Source organism: Drosophila grimshawi, unplaced genomic scaffold (genome assembly GCF_018153295.1).
Source record: "Drosophila grimshawi isolate 15287-2541.00 unplaced genomic scaffold, ASM1815329v1 contig_1367, whole genome shotgun sequence".
Taxonomy (NCBI): Eukaryota; Metazoa; Arthropoda; class Insecta; order Diptera; family Drosophilidae; genus Drosophila; species Drosophila grimshawi.
This window is the reverse complement of record NW_025062889.1, coordinates 6,580,370-6,598,852: the sequence shown is the minus strand read 5'-3', so window position 1 is coordinate 6,598,852 and position 18,483 is coordinate 6,580,370. Positions and strand designations below refer to the sequence as shown.

General features: G+C 40.5%; 2 protein-coding genes across 2 annotated transcripts in view; both read right to left on the bottom strand.

Annotated features, from left to right (window-relative positions):
- LOC6560251 (dual specificity protein kinase splA) overlaps nt 1-18,483 on the bottom strand; it is an 80,728-nt gene that overhangs the window by 40,241 nt on the left and 22,004 nt on the right. Inside the window, exons 2-3 of the mRNA XM_043216387.1 lie at nt 15,152-15,472; nt 14,692-15,070 (exon numbers count right to left, since the gene is read on the bottom strand). Of these exons, the coding sequence (XP_043072322.1) occupies nt 14,692-15,070; nt 15,152-15,441 (669 nt within the window). The 5' untranslated portion in view covers nt 15,442-15,472. The remainder of the gene's footprint in view (nt 1-14,691; nt 15,071-15,151; nt 15,473-18,483) is intronic.
- Nucleotides 4-1,184, bottom strand: LOC6560797. The gene has a single exon (XM_001985896.2). The coding sequence runs from the start codon at nt 1,143-1,145 to the stop codon at nt 243-245; it is 903 nt and encodes a 300-aa protein (XP_001985932.1). The 5' UTR covers nt 1,146-1,184; the 3' UTR covers nt 4-242.

Genomic DNA, 18,483 nt, shown 5'->3' with positions numbered 1-18,483 from the left:
TCAAAGATTTATTTGGCTATTTCTTTTGAGCTGGAGTTAATGTCAGAGTATAGATTCATTGTCATGTTATCAAAAGGCTTGTCTCAAATACATAATAGTGTTATTTTCTCTGTTTTGCACATTTCTATTGAAAATACTGGAAGAAGAGTTGTATATCGATATTCTTTGTTTGCCGCTTTGGAAAATGGTTTAAAACGTTTAAAACTATATTGCATAAACAGCATGAGCTCTTGAAATTAACATTATAGTTTAAACGGATCAACGCATTTAATTGAGGGGCACCAATAAGGTCCAAACCGATGGCGGTTAGCATCGCATGCGCTAACAACTTGGAAACAACGGCATTCGGGCGGACGTTCCATGATAACAGCTGGCTCCATGCGATCGCATTCCGAATAGCTGGGAAAGGGGCACTTAACCTTCTCACAAAAGGTACGTTGCCGAGTCAGATGGCATTTGCCCGGAACGCGGGCGGCTCGACAGCAGGGCATCGTGATACGGGGGCAACCCGTTGACATCCTGTTCTCACATTCCATACGCTTCTTCTCATGTGTCGGCGTGCAGGCGGTGCGTGGACATAGGGGCAGGCAGCGACGCGATACCTCGGGCGGAATGGCATCGCACCAGCAGCAAATACGCTTGGGCACCATCCTTGGACAGCATTCCGACCAGGTGCGCTGAAACTGCCGACACTTGTCCGACGGACGATAATACATTGCGTCGAAGGGCACATCTGGGCATGTGGGGCAACACTCGGGCGGATAGTTCCACATCGTATACTCCATGGGCTTCCCTTTTATTGGCTGTGGCCACATGGAGACGAACTGTTTGGGCTTTGGCTTGGCCTTAACGGGCATCTCACAAATATTCTTCGCTATATTCGCATCTCGGCAGCAGGAATATTGCGGATTAGGTGAACAATCCTGTTCATTGCATGGCCGCACTGGTGGATCTGTTGGACTGCATTGCCGCTTCGAGAGCGGCTGGCAAATTTCGGTTTTCGTTTCCGGGCACTCAAGCGGTGAATTATTATCATGGTTCGAGGGCGGCTTACCGCTGCCAAAGTATTTGACGTTGGATAAATAAAATGGCTTGTATTTTGTAATCGAACAGGTGGTAAGACTCTTGACCAGATTTCTTAACATTGCAGTGTTGTTATTGATCTCATCGAACAATTTTGAATTTCTTATGCAATTCCAAAGGTACAGACCAAAAGCTTATTAAAACAATACTATTAAAGGGAGTAACGATATTCGAACGATCTACTTAGCCAGGCTAACTAGCTCGAACAAAATATGAGGACTTTCAACGTGACGTCAAAACTCTATCGCTAAATTAGAAATTATAAAGTCGAATGCACTAATTACAATATCATGATTTTTTTAATAATTTTCTGCTGCAGCAGCGACAATCTACCACAATCGATTGCAGTTTATTCACAAAGTTATGTGATGAAATTACACTCGAAGGTTGTAGAAGAGAGATGCTGCCAGAATACAAGTAAAATATAAGAGAACACCTATTAATATTTTGGACACATTGTTGGATAGTTCAATCTTTGCAATAGCTCCCGATATAGAACACAGGCAGATTGACCAAGGGCCTGGGCACGAGCCTTTGCTGCAGCTAATTTCTCAAAAGAAGTCAGCTAGGGAAGCCCAGCCTTGTTTGTTCAACAGCTTCGATGTTGATTGTTGTCGGATGTTTCGCCGTTGCAAAGTGAAATCATAGATATTGTCCAGTGACTTGGGCTTCTCCAGAAGCGGCAATTGAAATTGATTTTCAGCTAACGATTGCCATAGCAAATACTTGCGATCCGCGGCGGCCATTTGAACAGTGGGCGATGTGATGTTCTGCTTAATCGATTCCACTGGCATGTTGCAACGCAAGTTGCCCGCTTGAGCTTTGGAGTAGCGTGTCAGGAACTTGGTCAGGCGCTCCGCACAGATTGTTGCCACAATGGAGGTGCCCGCCATTATCACTAGCTGCTGATCCCGATGCTCTTTGTTGAAAATTTATTGAAAAACCACAAAATTGATTTTGAAAATATTTGACTAATTTTCAGAAATTTTCTCGTATCGAACCGTAATTGTAATATGTGAGTGAGGTTAAAGTCGATGCAGCTTGTACATGAACAGGAACTGAACTAAAAGTTTTTCGACAAATTTTTTTCAATATTATCTCCTGAAATAACAATAAAGTCCAAGCACTGACAGGGAACAGCAAACGGTTAACAACAAGCTGCACATGTTTAGATTTAATTGAACATTTAGCCAAATTAAAATACATTTTATTACGCAGTCATGAGACAAAGTCTTGCAAAGAAATGCAAAACAAGGCAAAACGCTCGCCCAATCAGCCAAAACTCACTAAAAAGGCTAACAGACAACTGGAGACAGGGACAAAGACAGAGAGACAGGAATTGAGACAGCGCTGTTGCTGACAGAGAGCTGCAATCTCAAGTCTCAAGTTTTTGTTTTTGTTTTTGCCTTTTGGCCAGGCTGAGGCACGCAACGGATTATTTTGGCTTTTCGGCTGTGAATTGTTGCATTTTTTTCTTTTTACCACTAGTCGAATATTTGGCACAGATTCGCAGCATTTGAGACGGAACTGCGAGCCGAGTGCCCAAATGGCCAAAAGATACTCCAAGAAACTGGTTTGCAGTGGGCGGCTGAAGCATCGGTGGGGAAATGGGGGTCTCGAAAGTCAGCTAACATGCGTTCTGCAATTGTTTAATAGCCTAATTAAAATGTGCGCAAGGAACAGGTTAAGAGCCAGGAAAGCACATGCAAAAGCGCCAGCTGCCAACATTGATTTGGACAGTCACCGCCTGTGACAGCTGACGAGTTGCAGTCGCAGTCGCAGTCGCAGTCGGAGTCGGAGTCACAGTCACTGTGAAGCGGGTGGTTTGTCACTGCTTGTTTCTGCACTCTCTCTCTCTCTCTCTCTATCTCTCCTCTCTCCGCTATTTGTTTTTTTATTTTTTCTCTATTTTTTTTTTTTTTGTTTGCAATTACATTTGGTTGTTAATTGCATTATGCATATTTATGGACGGGCCCCTAGTTAGAGAGACTCGACTACCGGACCCAGCACAATGCGGCTCATTAGCATACATCAGCGCGTTAAGCGTAGAATGAGTATGAGTAAGTATGAGTGTGAGTGTGAGTGTGAGTGTGAGTGTGAGCGCAGATGAGCACGAGTCTGAATGAGTTATAACAGCTCGCTGTCTGCCAGTGAGTGCCAGCATCTCCATGAATGTCAGTGTGCGAGTGTGTCTCTCGCTCTCTCTTCGTCTCTCACTAATTTAAATTAAAATATGAAAAATACTCGAGGCGACAAGGAGCAGCAGCCAAACACAAGAGCGAACACCACAATATATATATCTATACAGATATATATTTATACATATATATATATAAGTATGTGTGTGTGTGTGAGTGTGAAAATCAAATCTAAAATAGCTGCCGGACATAACGTAATCAAATTGTGAATGTGGCCAGTTGTCTAAAGCATGAGTTGTGCTTGTTTGCGGAATTTGAAGAATTGGACTCGGATTTTCTTCTTTATAACAGAGCAGTGCTTAAATCAATTATTATAAAAATTAGTTTTCGTTTATTATTTGAAATCAACGTTTTGCACACTAATATGGATTTCCAAATTGAATTCGAATGTATTTTATTATAAATTAAATATGTCTTAGAAAAATTATAATTTCTTTTAAAAGTTTCACACTTTGCTTAAAATAATTGAAATGTATTCTAGAAATATTCCTATTCTTACAATATATTCTTAAATATATATCACTTCCTTATCGAATTTCATGTACTAAAATTAATATTAAATGAAAACTGTTCGTTTTGCTATAGTCTAAACTTAATTTACTCTGTCCAAGCAGCATCAATAAGTTAAGCCTATGCTCCTGCCACACTCTCACACATGCCGAACCACCACACACAGACAACACCACATCACACCACACCACACCGCATCACACTCTCCCAGATACACACAGACACACGCACACGCACACAGAAACATGCCTATAGGAATTTTCTTGGCTGCTAAGAAGTGTCCAAGTAGAAGTATTTATGCCTGCTCTCAGTATAAGTATTTCCTGTATGTGAGGGCTTCCAATAACCACCGAGTGCCCTTTGCTGAGCGCCTGCTACCACGCAGAGCAACAACGAGAGAGAAAGAGAGAGAGAGAGAGAGAAAGAGAGAGGGAGAGAGTGAGAGAGAGAGAGAAAGAGAGCGTAGGAGAGCGAGCAGCGATAAGAATGTACGAAATGGCCAGAACGACTTGCAACGCTCGTGGAAGGAAAGTCGCGGCTAATGGCCGTAATAAATAAATATGCCATTAACCCACTTGGAAAGCGGACGCAACGTCATTGCCACATGCAAAAATATGTGGAAATATTAGGCGGCATTTGTATATCAATATGTGGCAGCGGCAAACTTTCTAATCGCACAATAATTGCAGGCAAAAAAAGGAAAATAAGCTGATGCTGATGCAGCTGCCAAGCCAAGCAATAATTAAATGTTGCTGCTGCCACATGTTGCCAAACAACAACGGTAAACATATATCAAAGCTCAACTACAGCTGACTGTATGATCTTGTGCTTATTCAAGCATATTATCAGCAGCTCAATATCCTTGTTCTTGTTCGCATCAGCTGATTATCAAATAACAAATGAATAATAAATAAGCTCAATAATTGATCAACAACTGAAACATGCATATCAAAATAATAAAATAAAAAAAGCTTACACAAATAACGTACTGAATCAAGGTTGTAATTTTCTCACAAATTCTCACACATTCTCACTCTGCATTCATTTGCATTCACACCTCGGCAACATGTTGCTTAAGTTAAGTGCTTGGCAACATATTATTGGCGATTGCTTGCGTCCACATTAATTTATATGTAGTGATTAGGGGCAGCCCCAAAAGAGTTCGTTCGGCTTATGGTTCGGCCGGCAATTTGCAAACTTTGACCAAATAAAATTTATTGTAATGACAGTCGCACGACATTTTATAATTAAGTCAAATTGTTGGTCAGCTCAAAAACCGGTTATCCAGGCATGCCATTTAGCTGATCTGACTGATGGATGTGACTGCTGCTGCTGCTGCTACTCCGAATATGCGCATGGTCTATCGTCGATCTGCGCAGAGCCGAGCTTGGATATATAAACCCCATTCAGTCCAATGCCAATTAGGCCGTCCCTAATATCCCTGGTTGGGCAATCAAACGGATGGGAGCGATACGTAACAAGGACTCGCTGACGGACGTACGCTCGGGTCCGGGGACAGCAATACGTATCGTTTAATTGAAATAATTACATATTAAGTGTATTAATTATTTTTTTCACTCGCATTTTGGAAGCACATGCAAACGGATCGACGCGCCTGAAAGTCGCCTGCGCCATTTTCTCCGCAATTATTAATTTAAAGCATTCGCGACTCCGCTGGGTATCACGTAGCATATAACCACAATTAGTTGTGTTTGTTGTTCGAGGCAGTTGTAGGCACGCAGCAGTAACAACAGCCATTGCCTGAGCAACTTGCAACTCGTTTTGTTATTGCTTAGGTCATAATTATTAACGTGAAATCATAATTAAAAATGTATTTAGCCGAGTTTTTAAATACGCCTAGATGGCCGCCGGGGCGACGACTCCTTGATGCCACAGGACCTGCCAGCTAGTTAATAAACTTGCCAGTACAGAGACTAAAAGGTGCAGCAAGTTGCTGAGAGATTTTATGCGAAAGCAAACATTTTAAAGGGCTGACAGTAAAAATGCAATTGAGAGCTTCCAGTAAGCAAATATATCATTACTATAACTTTTTGCAGAGTTTGAAGAAGTAAAATATTTTAAAAGTATCTGTTCTTTCTGTGAACAGAAATTTAATTAGGCTTTAATAAAGTCCCTGCTGAATATATGAACTTAATGTCCATCCGATTCATCAAAATATCTTTATTACTTTATTAAATTGCTACCCGCTACAAGCAAGTAATAATAAGTAATTATTAACTAGAACGCAATTGTCTATCACTAATTGATAATAGCTTCAAATAAGTACATTTCGTGGCACCCTGTATTAAACATGGGGGGCACCATGTAATTAGTCTTTTGGCTAATTGCAACTAATGTGCATTTGAAAGCGAAGACTTTTCAATATACATATATCGTTACTAACTGTTGCCAATGTTGTTGTTGTTGTTGTTGTTGTTCTTGGTATTGTTGTTCTCTTTTTATTATTGTCAATGCCAATTAAGTGAAATTTATGTGCTTCAATAAATTATGAGTGCCGCAGCTGACATATGCGCAGTGTCAGAGTCAACAAGCCAAAAACAGCACAGCAAACTTTTCGCCCAAGGATAACTGAAAAAAGGTGGTGTTGGCTTTTGGGGAACGACACATGTCGCTAAGGTAAAATAGTTATTAGTGAATACACACATAGCATATATGTCGAGGCAGAATATTTGAATAGAAGACACATGACGCTGAAGCGTTGCACATACACCACCTTGCTCACCCCTTACATAACCACCCAACGGCATTGTACGAACTAATAAAACAATTGATGTGCTGCCACAGCCACTATAGAAAGAGGTCGCTCGTATCGCAACCAAATGAAGCCGGGGACAACCCACAACAGTTGACTGCAATAATTATTCAAACAAATTTCGCTTGGCGCCATCAGAGAGGTGGCAACCTGCTGCAGGCGGGGAAAGAGGAGTGAGTGTGGCAGCAATGTCGTCGCCAGGCTGTGGCCACTGTTGACCCAGCCAAAGTGAGTGGATGGATGACTATTATTGCGCACAAGTTAACCTGTTTTAGTAATTAATTTGGGTATTGTATGTTTTAATTAGTTGCGCGGACCAGCAGCGGCAGCAACAAAGACAGCAGCCAACAGATGTTGGCCTCCAAATTGCCAGAGTATGGTCTGTAATGGGATTAACGTGTGTATATAAAGCAAATTTTATAGAAAACTAAATTCAAACTAAATATTAAAAGTATTTCATAGCAGGTTAATATTCTAACAACGACTACTGCTAAGTAGTCTGATTTACAGCTATACTTCCTTGTCTTTCTATAAACTATACTTAGTATATCGAGCTTATGTGTACAGATTGTTTTGTATATAAACTAAAAACTGTATATATTATATAGTTACTGGATTATATATTTAAAAAATGCATTTCAAGCACAATAAACTGACTTCTACTTTATACAAAAAAATAAATAAATAAATTCCACATTAATTATTGCTTAAATCAATTATAATGTAAGACGTTGTTAAAAGTACGTTTTATGTTAATTCTCAATTTGGCTTTAATGTCTGTACTGGCAGATTTATATACATAAGATAAAAATACATTATTTATATATATTTATTTGCTTTTCTCTGTTCTGCATTTTCTTATATCCCGATTTCCTGCCTGCCGCCCAGCTTGAGTCATTAAGCAAACAAAAGCAGCATACTTGTTGCCCCCTCGTATTGCCATTGCCATTGTTAGTGCTTTTCCTGACCAGGGGCCACACCCAAGACAAACAGAGGAAAAAATTATGCATTTTCCTCTTGTGAATTTAGTTAGCCATCTGCAGAGTGCATCTATGAAAATTGCAACTCCAGCCAGTTGGCCTGCTCATAATAAACGAATTAGCGCCTTCGGCTAAATGGCCAAAGAATGCGCCTTTATTGCAATTATCGAGTTCGAGTTTGAGTTTGAGTTCCAACTGCAACCTCGACTTCGGCTCTTTCTTTCTTGTGACTTGGGACTGTTCGTTGCATGGCTGGCTTGAATAAACAACTGGGCTTAGTTCCCCTTGCCCGCCCTCGTTGGCCACGAATAATCACATAAAATATTAATGCTGGCTTAAGACCAGCTACATTTCGCTCATGGCCAATTTCTTTTGGGGCCACAAACGCAGCTCTAACAAATAGAAAAATTATCGCAATTGTGGCATCTTTTTTATGCTTAGTCTAGTATGGGTTTTGCTTATTGTTGTTGCTGTTTGTGGGTTTTACCTTATGCCAAAACGAGTGTGCATTTAATTTGTGACGCAGACGTGGTACACTCTAAGAAAATTAACAGCGATAATTGCTTAAAGTTAGGAATACAAAAACGTGTGGAATAAAATATGCTAAGCTAAAATATTTATTATTTATTTATTTAATTATATAATTAAATTTAAATTTTCATTTCATTTTGTCTCTCTTATTTTATTTTATTTTGTTTTATTTTATGTAGTTGCTAAATTTAATTTAGAACGAAAATAATAAGGAAAAGTCTTCTAAACTAGACATCTTCGATAGAAAGTATGTTGCAGTGTTTGTTTCGTTTTGACCAAATTGTCCCGCTGATGCATAAAACATCAATGAACGCGGTGGTCAAAGTGGTGCCACGTACGACTCCAACGGTCGAGGCTGAAAGAAGCGCAAACTAAATGCTAAAAACAACAATCAACAACAAAAACACGCAGCAGTAACAAACAATAAAAGCAACAAATATTATGCCTTTTGGCAACGTTTTTCATGCGCCAACAGCAGCAGAAAAAGACAACAACAACTGCAACGGGTATTCGTACTCATACTCATACTCATACTCATACTCATACTCATACTCATGCTCATACTCATACTCATGCTCATACTCATAGTCTTACTCGTAGTCGTACTCGTTCAAACATGGTCATAATCACGCGTTAAATTAATGAGTTTAAATGCTATTTTTGGCCTTAACTATTGCTGGCACATACAGAAACACACACACACACACACACACACACTGAGAGACACACATACAGAGAGACACACCGAGGGGCATTTAATTGAGTGTAGCAAAGTTGAACCAACAACGTTGGTTCTCCACTCTGCCGCTCGGTTGCAAATTATGAGCGTCCCGCCAAGTTCAGGCTCAAAACGAGGCGCATGCGCAACGACCAACGGGCAACAAGCAACTGGCAAGTTGCAACTGGCTGCTTGCAACCGGCTCCATTCGCAAATATTAAATTTATTTTAATGCGCACGCTTCCCCAATCCGTCCCACCGCCTCCCGCCCAGCTTCTCATATGGCCAGTAGGCACAAGTATTGTAGTTGCTGCCTTGATTTTCACCGACTCAGCTTGTCACGGAGAATTTTATAAATACAAGTCCGCGCCAAATGTTTTATTAAGCACAAGTATTTACACGGCCCAAAAGGGCAACTAGCCAAACTTAGCCCAATTTGCGTTATTTCTAATAATTTGGCCAAGCACTATAAACAAAAAGCGAGCAGAAAATCAAACTCAAATATACGAAAAAAAAGTACTTTATATCGTTAACAAAAAAAAAACCCCATTTTAGAGTTCTGCTTGTAATAAGAAAAACCCTGAAAATTATACATTATTTTCATACATCTTAGAAAAATCTAAACCTGGATTTTAGACACAGGCTTCCGTTTTAGAAATATACATTCCGAATAATATGGTGTTTTTCGAATATTCCGCACGATGTTTTTTCTGAGTGCAGTTAGCAAGTTTCTGCTTCTGAGGCTTCAGGTCAGCTGAATGTGCAGATGTGCAACAGTTTGCACTTAGATACCGATACAGATGCAACTACAGATACCGTTATGTGTATAGAAACAGACAACGCCATAAATAACGAAGCTGCGATTCAGGTAGCATATGGCTATATGACTATGCAAAGGTTAATTATGTTGATTTAAAATGTAGAAATACCGAGCTCGTAAAGAGCAACCAAATTGATATATTAGCAAACATATAAGTTGAGAGTTCAACTCGTAAATTACCCAAAAATGAAGACAACTCAATTTATTACAAGCCAAAGCCGAAACCCATTGTTAACATTGCTCTGTATATAATATTAAAGACAGTAGAGATAATCTATACTAACAAGACCAACAACAAGATTATTCCGTTTTCATTTCAATTATTCCAGTTGATCTCTCGAATTTCATCGAAAGTATCTTTTCGACCATTTAAATATTGCAAGTTAACTGAAGCTTCCTTTAAAGTCTCTCGAAGAAATCAATCGTTTTCGCCTAATTTTATCTATTAATTGTGTGAACTTGTTATAGTAAGATTCTAGACACCAAAAAAGCTGTGTATTTGGTTTTCGATTTCGGAACAAACCTCATTTCCGGTAGTAGTCGTCTGGTGCCATTTGCTTGCAACACCAGAACTGCAACAAGTTTCCTCCAACTTCGCTTAACGCAACGTAAAGCAATACAAGCAATAACAACGACAACCACAGCAGGCAACTTCAAAAGCAACAACAACAATGGCAAAAATGTCGACAACGTCAGTAACATTGTTAATAATTTTTTAATACCCACCATAATTAAGATGAAGGCAATTTGCCATTTGTTGTTTTTGCGTAAATGAAATGAAATTAAGGCGACTGAAAAAAACACAAACTGATGCAAGGCGAGAGCTGTGGGGTTTGGTACAATGAAAAATGAACTCAACGTAAAAACAAAAAAAAAATCATCTTGCCACATAATATCGCCCCTCAGCGCAGTGCCTGATGATTATTGGCATTTCGTGGACATGCATAAGTACAACTTGCATTATAATTAATTTATAATTAAATACGCTGCCAATTTCAAGTTGCATGCAGCTGACGGGGCGACCGCAACAAAAACTTAAGCCACAGCAGCAACAACAATAACAACAACAACAACAACAACAAAAACAACCGCCCGACACACAAATTGCTTTGTAATTTATTTGCAATTAATTTTGAATTAATAAAAGAAAAAATAATACTAAAGAAAAACCACAAATTGTTCGCATGGAATTTGGGTCTTGTCTTCAGTTGCACTTACACTTGAGACTGGCCGTTTATGTACATAAATACTGCATTTTTATTGGCGAGGAGGAGGGAAGGGAGGCAGTCGAAGAGCCTGTCAAATGTCAGCCATGTGAAAGCGATGGTGAAGGCGTGTCGAATGTGGGATTTAAGCTGGGAACCTGCTGCAAATGGCAGTAAAACGGCTTGAAGGCTTCCCATAAGTAAGTTGGCGATGTAAGTTGAGATTAATTAACTTTTGGCGAGATAACTGAATTAATTGATAAAAAGCTATTCACGCAACTAGATTTATTGATTGATTAATTGAAAATAGCGTTTGCCAATCAGCTCATTTTAAGCCAAATTAATTGCTTTCCTTCGATTTGCCAATTAAAAGTATTTTGAAGGAAAAGTTGTTCAAAATATTTTCATCCTGCTTGCAAAGATAGATGCATTTATATCATATGCAAATTTAAAGATTCAAATATTTACAATGAACATTTCTACAAATTTTGAGCCGTTCCCATATGAATTTTCTTCTTTCAGTGCTCTTACATGAATTCTGATCAAGAATGGTGTGGCCAAATTTATTTGCAGGCTTTATCGTGCTGCTCACTCACCTCATTTGCAGTCAATTTTCGCTTTGCCTCACTGTCATAAAAATTGTAGCAGAGAACATTCTTTTTAATAAGCAATTATTGTCTGCTCCTTTTAAAACGTTGACGCGTCGAGCATTTTAACTAATTACAAACGATTTACATGCCAAGCAACTATGGCACATAGGAGAGGGTAAGCGATGACGGGGGGTATATAGATACACAGAACTGGGCCCAGAACCAGGCCAGGCCTCCGGTTCACTTGTGGATAATCCCGCTTTAAATATTTGCAACATTTAAAGTAAATGCAGAAACCGGTTGGCAGTTTAGCTGCCAGTTGTTGCATTGTGCTCTTGTGCCGATCATCGTGATGATGACGTTGCAGATATGAATGCGAGTACAGACTAACACTCACACGAACACACACACACACACACATACACACACTCACATTCACACACGCACACCCACCCAGCAGGGCAGAAGAAGAGAGGCATCAAGCACATCAAATCCGCTTGGCACGCACGTAGCCACGCTGTATGTCAAACGTGGAAGCCACCGATCAGCAAAGAGGCATCCTCATTGCACATGCGCAACATGTGCCCCGCAAATAAGCGATTGCAAGACTAAGTGTGAATGTGAGTATGAGTGCGAGTGCGAGTGCGAGTACCGAGTACCGAGTATGAGTACAAGTACTATAGCTTGTTGTAATTAGCGACTTTAGACTGTAAATTAGAGTACATATGCGCTTTGCTGTGCTTTCACCAGTGCCCGATCGGGCCAAGCCATTAGACGGCTGTCTGTGACTCATGCAACGGACTGTTTGCCGCCTTGGCCTCAAAACCAGCCACACTGTTGCCAAAGCCGTAAAATTGCGTAGCCATTGGGCTGCTTGGCTGCCCCGATCATAATTAGCTGTAATATATTGTAGACTGCACCCAGCACAGCTTCCCCAGTTGTTGTCTACCACATATACTCTTACTAAGAGTCTGTCGAATATGATTTTAACTTAAGCTTAAAAGCGGATAATAAGTCGACCAAAACAGTCCAAGATTTTCTATAATTAATCATTTGAGATTATCGAAAATTAAAATTAATATTCTTATTATTGTTATAAATAGCTGATCATATCCTTGAAAGTGTAGGCATATTTCGATGTTTTGCGTCGTGTTGAATTTTCAGCTCATTTTTTCTGTGGCCTTTAATTCGATCTTTATAGCACCTGGATTTTCTTGTTTCCAGTCGCCAATATAAATTTATTTCTTTTTTTCTTAAGTGTGTGTTGTGCTGATTATTTTGCGCTTATTATTTGCTGTTGTTGTTGCTGCCGCTGTCGTTTCTTTTTTTGTTAAATTTTCAATGAATGTTGTTGTTTTGTTGCCAATGCTGTTGTTTTTGTTGTGCGTGTGTGTGTGTGAGTGTGTATTTTGGCCCAGTCGATTACTCATTTGACTGCATGTACATAAATTTTATGCACTTTTTTGATTGCTTTATTTTTATTAATTGCTTTTTACAACATTTTGTTTGGCGTTTTGAGCATTACAACTCGCATTTACGTTGCATGATTTGCTCAAGGGGCAGGGGCAGAGGTTGGGGCATGTGGATCGCCTGAGAGGGTGTCACTGGCTGTGTGTGCGTGTCGTGTGAGTTAATGCGGACAGAGACAAAGCGACCAAAGCCAAAATGCGGTCATAGATATCGATTGAATGCGTTTTTATTCTTGTTATCGAGCATGACATGGCCATCGAAAGGAGCTCTACTTAATTGACGATTATTTTATAATTTGATCTCTTTGAGCACAGAATATTTATCTTCAATTATTCAAGAGGTCTCCTGTCAAAAAGATACGCTGCACGCAGCCATAGCATTCACAAGGATCACTTTCTTGACTTTGCAGATTTATATATTGTTTTAATATTTAAGATCTGAAAGAAAGTGATTTGCTTTTGCTGCGTCCAAAGACACGAAAGGGTATGTTTCACTTGATTCTTGACTTTACATCTGGGTAAAGTGGTCTTCAAGTGAGGCACAATCGACTAGGGCACTTGTTTAAAATGAGAAACCATGGAAATTTTAAACTTTCGGCCTCCGAAAGAGCTCTCATGACTTGCATGCCCAGCTCTGTCACACTTTAGAAATTTCACAGAGATTTCAAGCGTTTTCATTTTAAAATTCTGATTATACGTTCTACAGACCTAAGCCCTTTATGCTGCCCATAATTTGTTCAGTTTTACGAGCAAAGTAAGAACAACAATCGCCTTAGACGACAAATTAAACAAAAATAAACTTGAAAACCAAGACCCCAAACACTGATCCAAGCGATTCAGCTATCAACAGATCGGCGTCTTGCCTTAAAGCTGTTGTTGTTGTTCTTGTTGTTGTTGTTGTTGTTGCTGTTCTGGCTATTCTCGTTGTTATTATTGTTGCGGTGGTTCTGCTGATTCGCTGAGCAACTATGCGCCAGCAGGCACAAATCGAGCCCAAGCAAAGCCGGCGCGAACTGAGCCAACGAGGACATGCGAAATTTTTATTTATTGCTGACAATTGCACAAACTTTTTTTGTGATCTCATTTTTTTTTTTTGGGTTTTTTTTTGGTTTGTTTTGTTGTTGCTGTGCTCAGTTTTTATGGTCATTAAAATTGGGACAAATATTTGACCGAGTGTTGTGCGCTGTTGCTGTTGCTGAATTGTTGTTGTTGGTGTTGGTGTTGTATTCGCTTTTCTGGTTTTATTTTGTATTTAGTTTGGTTTTTTTTTTTGGTATTTTTGTGCACGACATGGCTCGAGCCTGCGGCTGCTCTATAACATTTTGTAGCGCAAAATGTTTGACGCCAAGTTTGCCCTTGACGCTTGTGGCTACAGTTGCAGGAATTGTCACAGTCAGTCGTTGTTGGCGGCAGCGGCAACATTTTGCGGCAAGCTTGGTGATTTCATGATTAGCTATTCAGTCGGTGCCGCAACTAATTAATGATCGCCGCAACGCTTGCATGCTAATTAAATGCAAACCAATTTAAGTATCCAACTAGAGATGTGCGCGTGATCACATTATTTGTCACGCCAATCACGTGAAGAACCAAGGCGAGAACATTTTCAATCTATCGTGAATTTAGAATCGAATTACGCGTGATAAATTATATGATATTTTATATATATATATATTATCACATTATGTGCTTTTTTCAGGTAAATTATCACTTGGCCTTTCTTTTGTGAGATCCTTTGACTACAGCCCAAAGGAGAGCATCACGCAGTTGCTCAGATTAGTATTAGAAATCAATTCTATTTGCATTTAGCGACTCACCGACTCGGTTTTGATGTTGAGCGCCAGCACATGCGACGAACTGTTGGAGGAGACAGATGGGGGTGATGCTGGCGTGGCACCGCCACATGGTGACTGCGCCGCAGCGGCCGCCGGTGAGCAGCGGCTGGACAGCAAGGGGCTGGCCTCGCGCAGTGGGCTGGCAAGGCTGGCGACACCGATGCCAATGGTGCCGCTTTGGGAGTAGGGCGAATCGGGTGACTTGTTGGCATTTGTGGAGCTATTCGAGGGCACTATGGCCGCTGTGGTGCAGCTGGTTAAAGTGCTCGCCGACGAACTGGACGAGGTGGATGAGCATGACGAGGATGAGGATGATGAGCTGCTGCTGCTGTTGGCATTGTTGTTGCTGCTGCTGCTGTTGTTGTTGTTGTTGTTGTTGTTGTTACTGCTGTTGCTGGAATTATTGTTGTTGTTGTTGCTGTTGTTACTGTTGCTGCCGGTGCAGATCAATGCTTGCATTTTGGTATTGATGTTATTGTTGTTGCTGTTGTTGTTATTATTGTTGCTGGTCGTGCTATTGTTGTTGTTGACATTAGCACCTGGCATAATGCTGCCATCGCAAAACTCTCGCTTTACAATGTTGCTGGCAGTGTTGCTGCTGTTGTTGCTGCTGCCGGGCGTTGCCACAATAGCCGCCTCGCAGGGCAACACAGTGCCCAGCATCTTGTCTAGCTTGTACTGTGACGTGGTGGATTCAGCGGCACCGGCAGAGTCCTCGCAGCCCTCGGCCATGTCACTGACCCGCTCGCATTGTGTGCCCCGCCTGCAAGTAAGAAAAGTCAACAAAAATTAAGTCACCAGCAGCTTTAAAATATCTTCAGAAATAGGTTAATTTAACAGACTGTCAAGTCTGAAAATATATTAGTATCCCTACAGTCTGAATAAATTTGAAATATAAAGTTTACGCTTTCTCCATCATTTTTAGATTCTTACAAATTTGATATTTACTATCAAAAGTTCATAAGAAATCCAAAAACTTTTAGTATTTTTGTATGTATTTGTTAAAGTTCTTCCCTTATTTTTTCACTCGTATAAAAAGTCTCGGTATTCAAAAAATCTTAAATATGTAAATAATAATTATAAAATAAGTAACTATCAAAAATAAGAATTTTGAAATCATTTTTATATGCTTTAAATACTCTAGAGTTAAAGCATAGATAATACCTTAGATAAATTATAATTATCACTTCGACACCTTAATGGACTCTCCATAATTGTATTTCTTGTTAAATATATATGCGATATGTGTTTAAGGAATACAGCAATTCAGCAGTTAAATGCAGCCGGTTGTGCAAACAACCCCTTTCGGGGTATTTTGGACATTTTGGCAAAATGGTGACTGTACCTGCGCCTTTTGCCTGCTTTGGCTCATAATTTAGAATTTACATTTATCGAATATATTTCGTGCACTTAAAACTCATGCCCAGGCGCATTAATTTCATTAATTATCCCTGTTGCCATCCGGTTGACCACGGCAACAACAGCAGCAACAACAGCAACCAGAATAGCAACAAACAAATAACAAAAGGCAAATGGGAAGCATGAAGGGGTGGCGTATGGAAGTGGCAAGGGGGGGGCAGGAAGCATCGCACACATGCCGCATAATTTTGCAAATGCAAAACGTTGCTTCGACTCCGAGTGCGAGTCCGAGTCCTGTTCATGTCCTTGCAAGCCACGACGTCCTGCACTGGACAATGACTGTATGCAAAGCAGAGGAGGGAAGGGAGGTGGTTCGCAAAGTAGCCACAGCAAGCACCGTATGGCTTATAGGGGATGGTTAGGGCCACGAGTATTCGGCTCGGACTGTCGTAATCGAAAATTTTACACCTACTCCGCATTATAATTTATATGCCTGGCGGGTGGCCTGGGCAAAAGTCTCTCATGAGAGTGAGTCACGTCTGGCAAGAAAGTTTCACTTATAGTATATATGAAGGTATATATATATATATACATATGCAAGAGTCTTTTGTGTGTGGATAAGATCAAAGAATATACGAAATTTTGTTCATAAATTATGCAAAGATGTGTCTAAGATTTTAGGGATAAAAGAAGTGGGCAACTTATGAGCGACTTGGACGCGTTCACTAAATGAGTGTATTGAGAATACTTAAATATCGCCAAGGGACACATAAAGTTAAACAATACTATAATAATATGCTCAAAAATAGCTTGCACCTGCTAATAGTAATGAGATAAATATGAGAATAGATTTAATGGATGTTTCTTATCTGATCTCGATGAAATTTGTACAGTTGATCAATAATTTGTCATGTGATCCTGGATGTCTACAAAATGGGCATTTAAGTTTAAAATATGTTTTTAGATACCTAAGCTGAAGTTCCAGACTCATTTTATTCTCATAAGCTGCACGAGCTTAGCTGCAAATTGTCTGAGCCAAGTAAAGGCGCCTAAATGTAGGCACTCAACAAAATGTTACCCAAATCGTTTGCATATATACCTTGACATTTCTCTCAAATACACACACACACACACACACAATTGTAGATTGTGTTTTGTACACAGAGAGGCGCCTGGTCGAAAATTGAACACTAAATGCGAAGTAGGGCCTCGATTCTGGACGTATGCTTTTGCTGTCTTCGACTTTACATTGCCAAGTACACAAAATGGGCGTTGATTTTAATGCATAATGCAAGTGAATGTATGTGTATGTGTATATGTGTGAGTCGATGTTGTGGCTGTTGTTTTTGTTGTTGTTGTTGTTGTTGCACAACTATGCAGGCAACTCGCCTACGAATGTCTGCAGTTGTAATAATGCAAAGCCACCATGACCAATGCAACAGCAAGCAGCAACAACAACAACAAGCATTCGAAGCTACTGACCTCAGACTCAGAGTAGGAGAGTCGGAGTCGGAGTCGGAGTCAGAGTTGTAGCTGGTGTCAGAATGGGGAGTTCGAGTCGGAATCGGAGTCGTCGGCAGACGGCAGCAGTCAACGAACGCACTTTTCCGGCCACGTCGCCGACATCGTTGGTCATAATGAGCCACAATCAGAGAGAGAGAGAGAGAGAGAGAGAGAAAGAGAGAGAGAGAGAGTGAGAGTGGTGGATTGGGCTAGTACGAGAACGAGAACGATGCCTTGCAAGTTGTGTGCAGGACATGTAATGCCTGAGTCAGGGCAGCAGACGCTATGTTGTAGATTTTGGACAGGAAGTGGACAGCAACCCGACCAGGAGCAGCAACAGCAGCAGTGGCAGGAGCAGCAGTGGAGCAAAGAAGGAGTAATAATTAATTTTGTACATTGCATGCAAATGTCTGGGCCATGGCCGTAACCAAGTGCTGGGACAGGCTGGGGCATGTGGCATATGCATAAGCAGCAAACAAAGCACAACACGAATGCACAGCAATAGCAACAAAATAGTTTCAAAAGCAGTGAGAGAAAAAGGGGCAACTACTTCAAGAACTAACCAGGATTCGCATTGTCTATGAAGAACATGTCAAAGAAATTGTGCTTTAAGTTTATGTGTGTGTGTGTGTGTACCACATAGAGATGCGATCATTTAGATGAGTGCGAGCGAGCTGGCGAACAATTGTTGCTGTCTGCTGCACCTTGGCAACATGTTGTGAAAGTTCGTCGTAAACATTGGCAAATTGCAGCGACAAAATGTGCCAGCCAAATTAAGTACAATTTGTGCATATTAAAAGTCTGTCTAAATTGCACAGGCGAGCAGCAAACATGCAGCCGCATGCAACAGAGCTTCCTGGCAGCAGGCAGCAGGCAACAGCAACAGCAACAGCGACAGCAGCAGCAGCAGCA